Genomic DNA, 13,345 nt, shown 5'->3' on the forward strand with positions numbered 1-13,345 from the left:
GGTAGAGTGGCGGGTGAACGTCTCTTCCATCTGAGGCAGGGGACGAGGAGCGCCCAGGAGTTCGCCATGGATTTTCAGACTCTGGCCGCCGGCATGGGATGGAACGAAAGGGCCCCGATCGACCACTATCGCTGCAGTTTGCGCGAGGACATCGGTCGGGAGCTGGCCTGAGGGACACCACCCTCACCTTCGACCAGTTGGTGGACCTGGATAACCTCCTGCGTTTCCCGTGATGCTATGCATACTCTGGTTAGCTTGTCATGACCCCACTGTTTCTTGGCAACGGAGGGCTCTCACCGGGTGGTCGCGAGAGTGCTCAGGGAGGTGTTTAAGGGTTTCCGTTGGTGGTACTACGGTGGAAAGTCCAGACCAGGTCTCCACCATGCATATTCCCTCTGAATATGCCGATTTGGCTCTCGCCTTCTCCAAAAATAAGGCGACTCAATTACCACCCCATCGATGGGGCGATTGTGCGATAAATCTCCTGGTAGACGCTGCACTTCCCAGGAGTCACGTGTATCCCCTCTCACAGGCGGAGACGGCGGCTATGGAAACATATGTCTCCGAATCCCTGCGTCAGGGGTACATTTGGTCCTCCACAATCACCCGCGTCCTCAAGTTTCTTTTTTGTGAAGAAGGAGGGAGGTCTTTGCCCGTGTATTGACTACCGAGGCCTAACTCAGATCACGGCGAGGTACAGTTACCCTCTACCTCTTATCGCCACGGCGATTGAGTCAATGCGCGGGGCGTGCTTCTTCAACAAACTAGATCTCAGTAGTGCTTACAACCTGGTGCATATCCGGGACGGAGACGAGTGGAAGACGGCATTCAGTATGACCTCAGGGCATTATTAGTATCTCGTCATGCCGTACGGGTTGATGAATGCTCCATCAGTCTTCCAAGCCTTTGTAGACAAGATGTTCAAGGACCTGCACGGGCAGGGTGTAGTGGTGTATATTGACTCCGCTACATGCTCAGAGCATGTGTCCCTGGTGCGCAGGCTGTCCATGACCTGTTGATCTATTGGGCCCACACGTCACCCTCCTCCTCTCATCCTGGGATCGGTCGGACGGTGCGCTGTTTGGTTGGGAAGTACTGGTGGCCTACCTTGGCCAAGGACGTGAGGGTTTATGTTTCCTCCTGCTTGGTTTGCACTCAGTGTAAGACTCCTAGGCACCTGCCCAGAGGGAAGCTACACCCCTTACCTGTTCCACAGCGGCCTTGATCACACCCGTCGGTGGATTTTCTTACTGATCCCCCCCCCCCCACTCACAGGGAAACACCACGATCCTGCTCGTTGTGGATCTGTTCTCTAAGTCCTGCCGTCTCCTCCCTATGCCCAGTCTCCCTATGGCCCTAGAGACTGCGGAGGTCTTGTTAACGTACGTCTTCCGGCACTACGGGGTGCCTGAGGATATAGTGTCTGATTGAGGTCCCCAGTTCACTTTGAGGGTCAATCAGCCTTACCTCTAGGTTTCATCCTGAGAGTAATGGGCAGGTGGAGAGAGTGAACCAGGATGTTGGCAGGTTTCTGCGGTCATATTGCCAGGATCGGCCGGGGGAGTGGGCAGTGTTTGTGCCTTGGGCCGAGATGGCTCAGAACTCGCTACGCCACTCCTTCACTAACCTCTCTCCCTTCCAGTGAGTACAGGGGTACCAACCGGTTCTGCGGTGGATGACTGGTTCAGGCGCGCGGAGGAGACATGGGACGCCGCCCATGTTCACCTCCAGCGCGCCGTGATGCGCCAGAAAGCCAGCGAAGACCGTCACCGCAGTGAGGCGGGTCTGGCTCTCGACCCGGAACCTGCCCCTCCGCTGCCCTGCCAGAAGCTGGACCCGCTTCGGTTTGTGGGGCCCCCGGCGTATTCCGTTCGCTCTATACTGGATGCGAGGTGTCGGGCGAGGGGCCTTCTGTACCTTGTGGAGTGGGAGGGGTACGGTGCGGAGGAGAGGTGCTGGGTTCCGGAGGAGGACGTGTTGGACCCTTCAATGCTGCAGGAGTTCCACCATCTCCGTCCGGATCGCCCTGCGCCTTGCCCTCCAGGTCGTCCCAGAGGCCGGCGTCAAGTGGGGGGGTACTGTCACGACTTCCGCTGAAGTCGGGTCCTCTCCTTGTTCAGGCGGCGGTCGGCGTCGCCGGGCTTCGAGCCATCGTCGATCTACTTTTCATTTTCTATTTGTTTTGGCTTGTTTTTCCACGTAATTCCCTCATTTACTTGTTGTGTATTTAACCCTCTGTTCCCCCATGTCTTTGTGTGGGATTGTTTATTGTAGTGCTTGTGCACGTTCCCCGTGAGCGACCGACGGGTTATTTTTGTGCCCATTTATCTTGTTGTTCTGGATGCCGTTGGTTTTGCTTCATAAATCTCCGGTTATTACCCAGTTCTGCTCTACTGTGCCTGACTTCTCTGCCGCCAATTACGTACCCCGCTACAAATACAACAATATACAAACAAAACAACAAAACAATTGTGTGTGTTTTAGAGTGTGTCTGTGTGTTCATGTGTTTATGTGTGTCACCTCACAGTCCCGCGATTCTATGGGATATGTTTTAATCCGTTTTTTAAGGTAATTTTGCTGTTTAGTTGGAGATGGGAGTTCCATGTGATCATGGCTCTGCATAATACTCTGTGTTGTCTTGAATTTGTTTTGGACTTACTGTGGCGACATGTCTTGTGGGGTATGACTGGGTGTCTGAGCTGAATGTTATTTGATTATACAGACAATCTGGAATTTTCAGCACAGTAAAATGTCTTATAAAAACTAGAAGAGAAGCAGTTAATCTCTCGTCAACCCTCAACCAGGAAAGTCTGGCATGCAAGTTGTTGATGTTAGTTCTGTATTTGCAGTAAAGGGCAAAGCGTGCTGCTCTTTTTTGAAACAGCCGCAGCTTTTCTAGGTCTTTCTTTGCTGCATTTGACCATTTTACCGGACAGTAATCAAGACCAGAGCCTGACTAACTACAGTTGTGTGTGTTACTAGTTCATTAGTGAGTCAGTAGTAGCTGATTAGGGAGTTATTCGTGCTTCCCTAGGATCAAACTCAAGTATTCCTAGTAGAAGGCAAGAAAAGGACAATACAACACCTATCTGTAAAACCTCTTATAAATTAAGTTCCTTTTTACAATAAGTAGTTTTACGCTCCTGTTTTAATTTGACTGAGTATCTGGCAGATAACATAGACTCACTGAATATGATACCATATCTGTCTCTAAATCATAGCCTTCCTCTATGAGATAACCTATAAGTCCTCGGGTCCATAGACTGTGTGTTAGAGTAGATTCCATCCAGAGGTTATGAGTCAGTGGCCCAGGCTAGCATGGCTTTGGTGATCCATTCTGTGTCCTAAATGGTACGCTATTCTCTTCATACTGCACTACTTTTGACAAGAGCCTTCAAGTAGTGCCCTATATAGGAAATAGGGTTCCATTTGGAATGCACATCAGTAAGTGTCCTTACATGCTCCCCTAGATAATAGCTTCACTACAGCTTAATTTACACACCTCCTTAATTGTCGTCTCACCTCGCAACTCTGACAAGGTGCTGGTAGGGGAGTGGCGGTGCTCCTGTACGATTGGGAAGGATGCATTCCCTTATATATATATATATGTGTGTGTGTGTGTGTGTGTGTGTGTGTGTGTGTCTGTGTCAGCAGATACACTTATCTGTGCTCGGCATGCTTTGCCCCTCAGCACTCGCCTTGCCTCCCTCCTCCTCACTTCCTCTCACCCTCCTCTGCTGGCAGGTCTTTAAGTGAAGCTGGAAGGCTCTGTGGAAGGATGGAGGGATGGCACGAAGGCAGGGGTGACGTGAAGGGGGTCCTAAGAGGGTTTGTTTCGCACCGTGGCAACTAAGAGGATGAAAGGGCCTAATGCTGCTAATGACTTGCAAAGGTCATCAAAATTGTTAAATGGTCATTTTTTTAAAAGAAATGCAACAGTTGGACAATAGATGAGGATACTCCAAACTTGTAAAAAAAATTATACATCAGATAGTGACTGAATTAGAGCACATAAGATAATTTACTGGCACGGACAAATATTGAAGATCAGGGATTTTGGTGGGAATTCATGTTTTCAATTTATTGTCAAATTTCACTTTTGTTTTCTTAGAATGCAGTCATATATACTTGTTCTAATGGTATCAGGTATGTTTTTGTACAAATATTTTGTGGTAAAATAAAGAAAATTATATGTGCCTCATTTGCATAAATACATTGGATGTATTTGCACATTTGAAAAGATGACCTTAAAGGTGTGGAGAAGGGCTGCAGCCACCTAAAACATGCTCTGTCTATGCTACCTGCACACACCTGCGCTGTCTAGACTACCTCAGTAATCAAATCACATCAAAATCAAATTGTATTTGTCACATGCGCCAAATACAACAGGTGTAAACCTTACCATGAAATGCTTACTTACAAGCCCTAATTACTGTTGTTGTCACGTTCTGTTGGATAATTCAACAAGTGTTTCAATGGCAGGATACCCTCAGATTAAATATCAACAGGCTTGGCTCTAGATTACACCTATCTATAATACTTTACATTGTTTGTGAGATCAGACATAATATCACAATAGTGTTCATTTTCGGAAGTTGCTCTAATTTCAATGCATCTAATTTGTAAACATTTCAACTGTATTAAATGATAACTTTTTTAAAGTCCACAAAAATGAACACCCATCAAAATAAAGTTATCTTACTTCTCTTTCTTGTGATGTAAGTGTCTAGATGATGCGTTAAATCCCATATGGAGTGTTCTTATAGATGCAACAGAAAGACAATGTATTCCATTGAGCCCATTTCAGCCATTACCAGGGTGTGTTTGACAGATTACAAACATTTCCGCTGATAAAGACAGATCCTCAGGTGGGCGGGGCATGCACATTGCTACTCATAGACAAGCAAACAGACTAGCCATGATCAACACACATACGCATGCACACACACACACACACACACACACACACACACACACACACACACACACACACACACACACACACACACACACACACACACACACACACACACACACACACACACACACACACACACACACACACACATACACACACACGCACACAAACACACACACACACACACTTCTTCAGCTGTCGGTTAAGCAGCGACTACACTGGCTCATTGAGTGACTCGGTGCCACTGAGCATGGTGTAAGGGTGCATGTGTGTGCATGCGTGTGTGTGTGTCTATCAGGGTTTGTTGATGAGGGAATCAAGTAAGAGAGAGAGGGACAGAGAGTGAGACAAAGAGATGGGGTGGTATCTGTGTTTAGCTAACTTAGCCAGTCTTTTAGTAGTGTTCTCAAAAGAGAGGAGAGGAGATCACCCTCGAGCCAGACTCAACTCCACTCCTCCCCTCTCCGTGGAGAACAGAAAAAAGAGGGAGACAGTGGGAAATTAGTGAAATGCACTAGGAAAAGAGAGTTTACAAATGTGAGATTAGTTGAACCATGGAATTACTAAAGTGATGTTAAACCAAAAGCTAGAGCTCTCTGGTCTGGAAGGCAAATTCCAAATCACAACGGCTCCTCTCATGCACGTCTCCAAGGTCATGCTAGCTGGTGTGATTCTAATTAACAGTATAAGAGCACATCAGAGACAAGAGCCAGAGTTCAATCAGAGGCAGCAGCTGCTATTCAGTATGTATCCCCCCCTCCCTCACCCATCCTGATCACAGGGCAACTACAACAAACACAGCCACCCAGCCTGCCCTGCAGTGACCTGCGTTCTCACCCCAGAGAGACCTCTATGTTCTGGGCCAGCTGACTCCAACAAGAGGGTCGAACGTTCTGGTCATCCATCCATTGCTGTTTGACGGCCTGTGTCTGGTTCAGCCTGGAAGAATGCATTGGAGATGTGGGAGGAGCTAATTAGTGTCATGGCAACGGAGGCTGCAGCAGAAGTTGGAACCTAATATCGCCACGGTAATATAGCTAATGCTATCACCATGTTACTCTCTAATTAGTTGCTAATGACCCGTTAATGAACTAGTGACACACACACACACACACACACACACACACACACACACACACACACACACACACACACACACACACACACACACACACACACACACACACACAGAAACTCTTAACACTTGACTGTGAGTGAAACTGGTGTTCTTGTTTGTATGTACAGTATGGCTTGTTGCTGCTGTGTGTGTCTCTCTAGCCTGCTAGCTCTCCAGTTGTTCTGGGTGAAGCCTAGCTGGAGGTAAAGTTGCCAGAACAAAGCTCCTGTGGACACGTACACAAATACTGGCACCACTGGCTGCCTATTGAGCTGCTAGCCTCATACCCCCTTAGCCCAGTGCCCAGTCAAACGTGAGGGGTTGTGTGAATGTGTGTGTGTGTGCGAGAGAGAAAGAGAGAGCATGTGTGTGTGTCTGTCTGCACTATCCAGTCAGACAGGGGAGCATGTCAGAGCAGAGCAGGGTAAGGCTGCTGAGTTACAAACATAATTGAGGGGTCTTTGAAACATATTTGAAATGTTCAGAGATTATTTTAGTAAATGGGTGGAAATAGAGGATCTGGCCCTTGATCCACAGTCCAAACAAGGTAACACAGTTTCTTATCAGGTACAGCTGGTCAGGACAAGCCCGATTGATTAAAATGGGACTGTCCTTTATTGCCTCAATGGGAGCTTGGAATATGTATGATAATTTTGACTTGTTTCAGGAAACTAGGCGTATGTCGTGCGTCACTACTTCAGAGGAGAGCCATTTGAACATAAACGTAAAAAATCAAAATGTGTTTTTTGAAAAATATATAAACAGCCTAACCAGCTCTGCTAGGGCAAGTAAAATGGTGAGAGTGAGCTGTTCTCTCATTTGTGTCTGGAAGTAGCTAGCAAGTTAGCTAACGTTAGCCAGTTAGCTTGTGTGCTTGACTGCTGTTTTTAGGTCAGAACGCTCAAATCAACCCTACTCCTCTGCCAGAGCGTCCAGTGTGATCTCGGAATGCTTCGAGAGCGAAATGCTCTGAATTTACGAACGGGCAATCTGACAACGCTCTGAGTTTGCGAACGCCCAGAAAACACTCTGGCACTCCAGATTAAATTTAGGAACACACAGTTTAAGAGGGTGTGAACAATTCTGAATGGGTGTAGACAAAGAAGAGCTCTCCAGTATATGTACCAAAATATTCAAGGGACATTTTCTCAAAAGTGATTTTACAAGATGATCAACTTTCAAAGCAGAATTATTTTCCTATTGTTCCTCAAGTGTGGTGTATGATATACCATGTTCTAGCTCAGATTCTCTACTTTTATCCAATGTAAAAAACACAATTTCAAATTTTGCTTCATAAGACCAAATATGTGCCCTGATTTCCTATCTAAGATTTATGCAGGGAACTGCACTTAATGCTGCCCCTTACTTAATTCTTAGCTGATCTCATGGGAACTGACATAAATTGTGGAATCCTCTACTATTTCCCTGCTACCATGATGACTTGATCTTCTTCTTCTTCTTCTTCTTCTTCTTCTTCTTCTTCTTCTTCTCATTTACATTTTAATCTGCACCGAGACCTTCTGGTTTCTGTCTCTTTTCCCAGGCTGTGTCTGGGTCATCAGTGAGGCCCATATGAGAGGGTTGACCGGAGTCGCGGGTTCCCAGAAACTGCCTTATCACCGCACCCGTCCCTCCCTCCTCCTTCCCCATCCTCCCCGTTCACCACAGATGACTTTCTAATGGTGGGCCCCTCTAGTATGTTATTGTGCTGTGTGTTATTTTCAGGGGCCCTGTGTGTCATAAAAACAGGCGTCTCTCCTCGGTCTGCTGACAGAAAGCAGAGTTGGTTTGGGATGTCTGTGTGTGAGGCATGTGTTTGTGTGTATGTTTGTGTGTGTGTGTGTGTTCGAGATGCGTGTGTGTGGTTTGGGTTTACTATCCTTGTGGGCACCAGAAGTCCTCAAAAGGATAGTAGAACAAGGCAAATTCGGACAAGTGGGGACATTTCGCCAGTCCCCACAAGCAAAAAGGCTATTTTAGGCTTAGGGGGTTAGGTTTAGGGTTACAGGTAGGGTCAGGGGTTAGGTTTAGGGTTAGAGTTAGGAGTTAGGGTTAGGCTTAGTTTTAGGGTTAAGGGTTAAAGGTTAAGGGTTAAGGTTAAGGTTAAGGTTATGGTTATGGTTAAGGTTAAGGTTAAGGTTAAGGTTAAGGTTATGGTTATGGTTATGGTTAAGGTTAAGGTTAGGGTTAGGTTTAGGTTTAGGGGTTAGAGAAAATATGATTTTGAATGGGAATACATTTTTGGGTCCACACAGGGATAGTAAAACAAATGTGTTTGTGAGGGATGTGAGTGAGGTATGCTGTTTTCTCAGTCAGTCAATGCTGGGTTTTGGGTTTGACTCTGGGCTGAGGGGAGTTACATGTCTCTGTCTCTATCTCTCTCTCTCTCTCTCTCGCTCGTTCTCTCTCATTCTCTCTGTCTCTGTCTCTCGCTCTGTCTCTGTCTCTCGTTCTCTCTCATTCTCTCTCTCTCTCGCTCGTTCTCTCTCATTCTCTCTGTCTCTGTCTCTCGCTCTGTCTCTGTCTCTCTCTTTCTCTCTCTCTCTCGCTCGCTCTCGCTCATTCTCTCTGTCTCTGTCTCTCGTTCTCTCTCATTCTCTCTGTCTCTGTCTCTCGCTCTCTCTCGTTCTCTCTGTCTCTGTCTCTCGTTCTCTCTCATTCTCTCTGTCTCTGTCTCTCTCTTTCTCTCTCTCTCTCGCTCGCTCTCGCTCATTCTCTCTGTCTCTGTCTCTCGTTCTCTCTCATTCTCTCTGTCTCTGTCTCTCGCTCTCTCTCGTTCTCTCTGTCTCTGTCTCTCGTTCTCTCTCTTTCTCTCTCTCTCTCGCTCGCTCTCTCTCATTCTCTCTGTCTCTGTCTCTCGTTCTCTCTCTCTCTCTGTCTCTGTCTCTCGTTCTCTCTCTCTCTCTGTCTCTGTCTCTCGTTCTCTCTCTCTCTCTCTCTCTCTCTCTCTCTCTCTCTCTCTCTCTCTCGCTCGCTCTCTCTCATTCTCTCTGTCTCTGTCTCTCGTTCTCTCTCATTCTCTCTCTCTCTGTCTCTCTGTCTCTCGTTCTCTCTCTCTCTCTGTCTCTGTCTCTCGTTCTCTCTCTCTCTCTGTCTCTGTCTCTCGTTCTCTCTCTCTCTCTGTCTCTGTCTCTCGTTCTCTCTCTCTCTGTGTCTCTGTCTCTCGCTCTCTCTCGTTCTCTCTCATTCTCTCTGTCTCTGTCTCTCGTTCTCTCTCATTCTCTCTGTCTCTGTCTCTCGTTCTCTCTCATTCTCTCTCTCTCTTTCTCTCGTTCTCTCTCATTCTCTCTCTCTCTTTCTCTCTCTCTCTCGCTCGTTCTCTGTCTCTTGTTCTCTCTCATTCTCTCTGTCTCTGTCTCTCGCTCTCTCTCGTTCTCTCTCTTTCTCTCTCTCTCTCGCTCGTTCTCTCATTCTCTCTGTCTCTCGTTCTCTCTCATTCTCTCTGTCTCTGTCTCTCGCTCTCTCTCGTTCTCTCTCTTTCTCTCTCTCTCTCGCTCGCTCTCTCTCATTCTCTCTGTCTCTGTCTCTCGTTCTCTCTCATTCTCTCTGTCTCTGTCTCTCGCTCTCTCTCTTTCTCTCTCTCTCGCTCGTTCTCTCTCATTCTCTCTGTCTCTGTCTCTGTCTCTGTCTCTGTCTCTCGTTCTCTCTCATTCTCTCTGTCTCTGTCTCTCGCTCTCTCTCGTTCTCTCTCTTTCTCTCTCTCTCTCTCTCTCTCGCTCGTTCTCTCTCATTCTCTCTGTCTCTGTCTCTCGTTCTCTCTCATTCTCTCTGTCTCTGTCTCTCGCTCTCTCTTGTTCTCTCTCTTTCTCTCTCTCTCTCGCTCGCTCTCTCTCATTCTCTCTGTCTCTGTCTCTCGTTCTCTCTCATTCTCTCTGTCTCTGTCTCTCGCTCTCTCTCGTTCTCTCTCTTTCTCTCTCTCTCTCGCTCTCGCTCATTCTCTCTGTCTCTGTCTCTGGTTCTCTCTCATTCTCTCTGTCTCTGTCTCTCGCTCTCTCTCGTTCTCTCTCTTTCTCTCTCTCTCTCGCTCGCTCTCTCTCATTCTCTCTGTCTCTGTCTCTCGTTCTCTCTCATTCTCTCTGTCTCTGTCTCTCGCTCTCTCTCGTTCTCTCTCTTTCTCTCTCTCTCTCGCTCACTCTCTCTCATTCTCTCTGTCTCTGTCTCTCGTTCTCTCTCATTCTCTCTCTCTCTGTCTCTCGTTCTCTCTCTCTCTCTGTCTCTGTCTCTCGTTCTCTCTCTCTCTCTGTCTCTGTCTCTCGTTCTCTCTCTCTCTCTCTCTCTCTCTCTCTCTCTCTCTCTCTCTCTCTCGCTTGTTCTCTCTCATTCTCTCTGTCTCTGTCTCTCTCTCTCGCTCGTTCTCTCTCATTCTCTCTGTCTCTGTCTCTATCTCTCTCTCTCTCTCTCTCTCTCGTTCTCTCTCATTCTCTCTGTCTCTGTCTCTATCTCTCTCTCTCTCTCTCTCTCTCTCTCTCTCTCTCTCTCTTTCTCTTTTAATCCCACTCTCTCCTCTTCTTTTTTGTTTACCTTGCTCTTGCGTTCTCTCTCCATTCCTCTTCCCCTTTGCTCCCACCACTTCTCTCTCTTATCCCCTTCCTTCTTCCTGACATAGGGATGTATGAGACAGACATGATTGACAAGTAATGAGTTGTAACCTCTCAGAGCTGCACTGCTTAGCACCGCTTAGCTCTCCTAATTGGCCAAGGTTCTGTGGTGGAGCCCGCTGCTAGCTTTGGGGCATAGCATTTAATTGACTGCGATTCGGTGTCCTTGTTGCCATTGGGGCTTATCTCTCTCTCTCTCACACACACACACACACACACACACACACACACACACACACACACACACACACACACACACACACACACACACACACACCACACACACACACACACACACACACACACACACACACACACACACACAGACTTTAAGCACTTTAAACACTTGACTGTAGAAGGTGAATACTGTACTTAAGTAATAATGTCCGAGAAGCCGGTTTTTGGAGGATATATTGACAAGGGTGTTGTTAGGCCTGAGACGAAGTTGAGGGCTGGCAAACCGTGCAACTGTATCCTCCAAACACCGGCTTCAAAGACATTATCACTTATTTACAAAGGTTTACCAACATATTCAAATGATGATTGTTATATTTTCCAAATTTTTTCCTAAACCTAATTTATTTTATTTATACTATTTCATCCTTCCACAAGACATAGTTCCTACACAAATCTAGGGTTGCTACCCAAGCCGTCTGGTAGTTCATTCTATCGGTTCGGTTGCCAGAGAAGTGACCCAGTCATTCAGTCTTTTTGTTCTGTATTTACTGTATGGAAGCAACTCGGTCTTTCGTTCTAAGTGTTCCATTGCTATACTGGCTGTCGAAGTTCTTATCTCTTGCTTGCTAGCTAGCCAACTATGGCTAACTTTGGCTACAGTCAATTCAAGAAGTTCAGCCAGAATAACAGTGCATAATAGTGCATTTGCGTTTGTTTAAGCTGTTTTCTAGTGACATTTATTTGGATGCATCCATATCAATGAGCTAATGAGGCGCGATTTCGCCTGACATAAAAAATGTGTTCACTCATCAAGAAACTGTTGTTCAGAGGAGCTAACTAACAACACAGCTAACACAATCACTTCAAACTGATGCTGGAAAGACTGCAAACTAGCTGCACTTCATTTCGTTTGACCTTTTTTCAATTTACATTTCTTTGTATATACAGTATATCCATAAAAATTGTGCCAGCAGATTCATGATTTCGACTGGCTGAGAAACGGTGTCTGTCTGTCTGTCTGTCTCTTCCCGATTCCCGACATGTTAATCACTATGGGACAGCTGGAGATCTAATTTGAATATTGAAACAATGTTGCAAATGTCGGCGAGACAGACAGCAAGGTTAATACAAATCTCTTCATTGAAAATGACATGTTAGTCTAAAATAAATGTCAGATAATGTCTAGCTAACTTTTACAGTGGAGATGAAGTTTATAAATTGTCTGGCTGGGCTAATGAGACAGTGGACTGAGCAGTCAGATGGAACAAGTGGTTACTTGTGGAATAGACACTGGCTGGAATGCCGTTTTAACCAGTCACCATTCATGATTAGACTCACCTGTTGTATAAATAGTGAATAACATAGAGATCCCAGTAAATTACTAGAAGGGCTATGTCATCATCCCTAAAAGTTCCCGGAATTGTGTCAAAATGGCAGCCATGTTGGTCAGGGAGAAATCCAACCCAGTCTAATTGGAATTAATGGCAGTAGAGGCATAATTCTGATTTTACTTATGCAGAAAAAGAAAAATAAGGAATATGATATATCAGAAATTGTAAGTATTATTGCCAACAATAAATATTGTCATATAAGTACATTTTATATGGGTTTTATACACATTTTCTGTATAAATAGCCTCTAAAATATATATGTACAGTAAACTGACCATAAATGTCAATTTTTTTGTTTTGTTATAAGTGCTATTATATGATGCAATATCAGTACTTGTCTAAATCCTATCCTCAACTGATTTCAGACAGTGTACTGCTGTGGATTTACTGCATTGTTTGAATGGAATGTTGACATATTGGCAGTTAATTTGGCTAGCTAGCTAACAAACATACAGTGCAGATAAATTCTTCAAATGCATTATTTTATACAATATCTTATCATAACACTGGCAAACCAAGGTTGACCATCACCCTGACCAACATGGCTGACCTTTTGACCATCATAAGAAGTTTCATCGCCGTTCTAGTATTCTAATTCCTAATTATATGGTGAAGAACTGCATTATTCCACACAGGAGCATTGATAATGTATACAGCTGTGGGGCTTCTATCTGTTAGTATGCATAAAGAGCTGAGAAAACCCCCCCCTTATTCCCCCATCTTTCTCCCTACCCCCAGTCATACTAATTTCACACAGATTCACTAGCTCCTTGGTGTGTAATGCCTCAACATTTGCTCTTCATGTCTTCCTGTTAAGGGCCAGGTCCCAGGCTGGTTGTATAGATCGCCCTTTAGGTGTTCTGACCTTCACCCAAACTAGTCATCTACTTCCCCCTTACTCACTCCTCCCTCCCCCACCCCCTGTCCATACCATAACTAGACTTCACTTCCTCCTTACTCCCTCCTCTCCCTCACCCCTGTCCATACCATAACTAGACTTCACTCCCTCCTCTCTCTCCTCTCCCTCACCCCCTGTCTATACCATAACTAGGCTTCACTTCCTCCTTACTCCCTCCTCTCCCTCACCCCCCTGTCCATACCATAACTAGACTTCACTTCCTCCTTACTCCCTCCTCTCCCTCAC

The 13,345-nt window shown here is 45.9% G+C and overlaps 1 protein-coding gene across 1 annotated transcript in view; it reads left to right on the forward strand.

Moving 5' to 3' along the window:
- The first annotated feature begins 737 nt into the window (after positions 1–737).
- LOC116353477 (uncharacterized protein DDB_G0271670-like) overlaps positions 738–13,345 on the forward strand; it is a 157,394-nt gene continuing 144,786 nt past the window's right edge. Inside the window, exons 1-2 of the mRNA XM_031789257.1 lie at positions 738–831; positions 1,643–1,934. Coding sequence (XP_031645117.1) covers positions 738–831; positions 1,643–1,934 — 386 coding nt within the window. The remainder of the gene's footprint in view (positions 832–1,642; positions 1,935–13,345) is intronic.

Source organism: Oncorhynchus kisutch, linkage group LG14 (assembly GCF_002021735.2).
Source record: "Oncorhynchus kisutch isolate 150728-3 linkage group LG14, Okis_V2, whole genome shotgun sequence".
In the NCBI taxonomy this organism is placed as follows: Eukaryota; Metazoa; Chordata; class Actinopteri; order Salmoniformes; family Salmonidae; genus Oncorhynchus; species Oncorhynchus kisutch.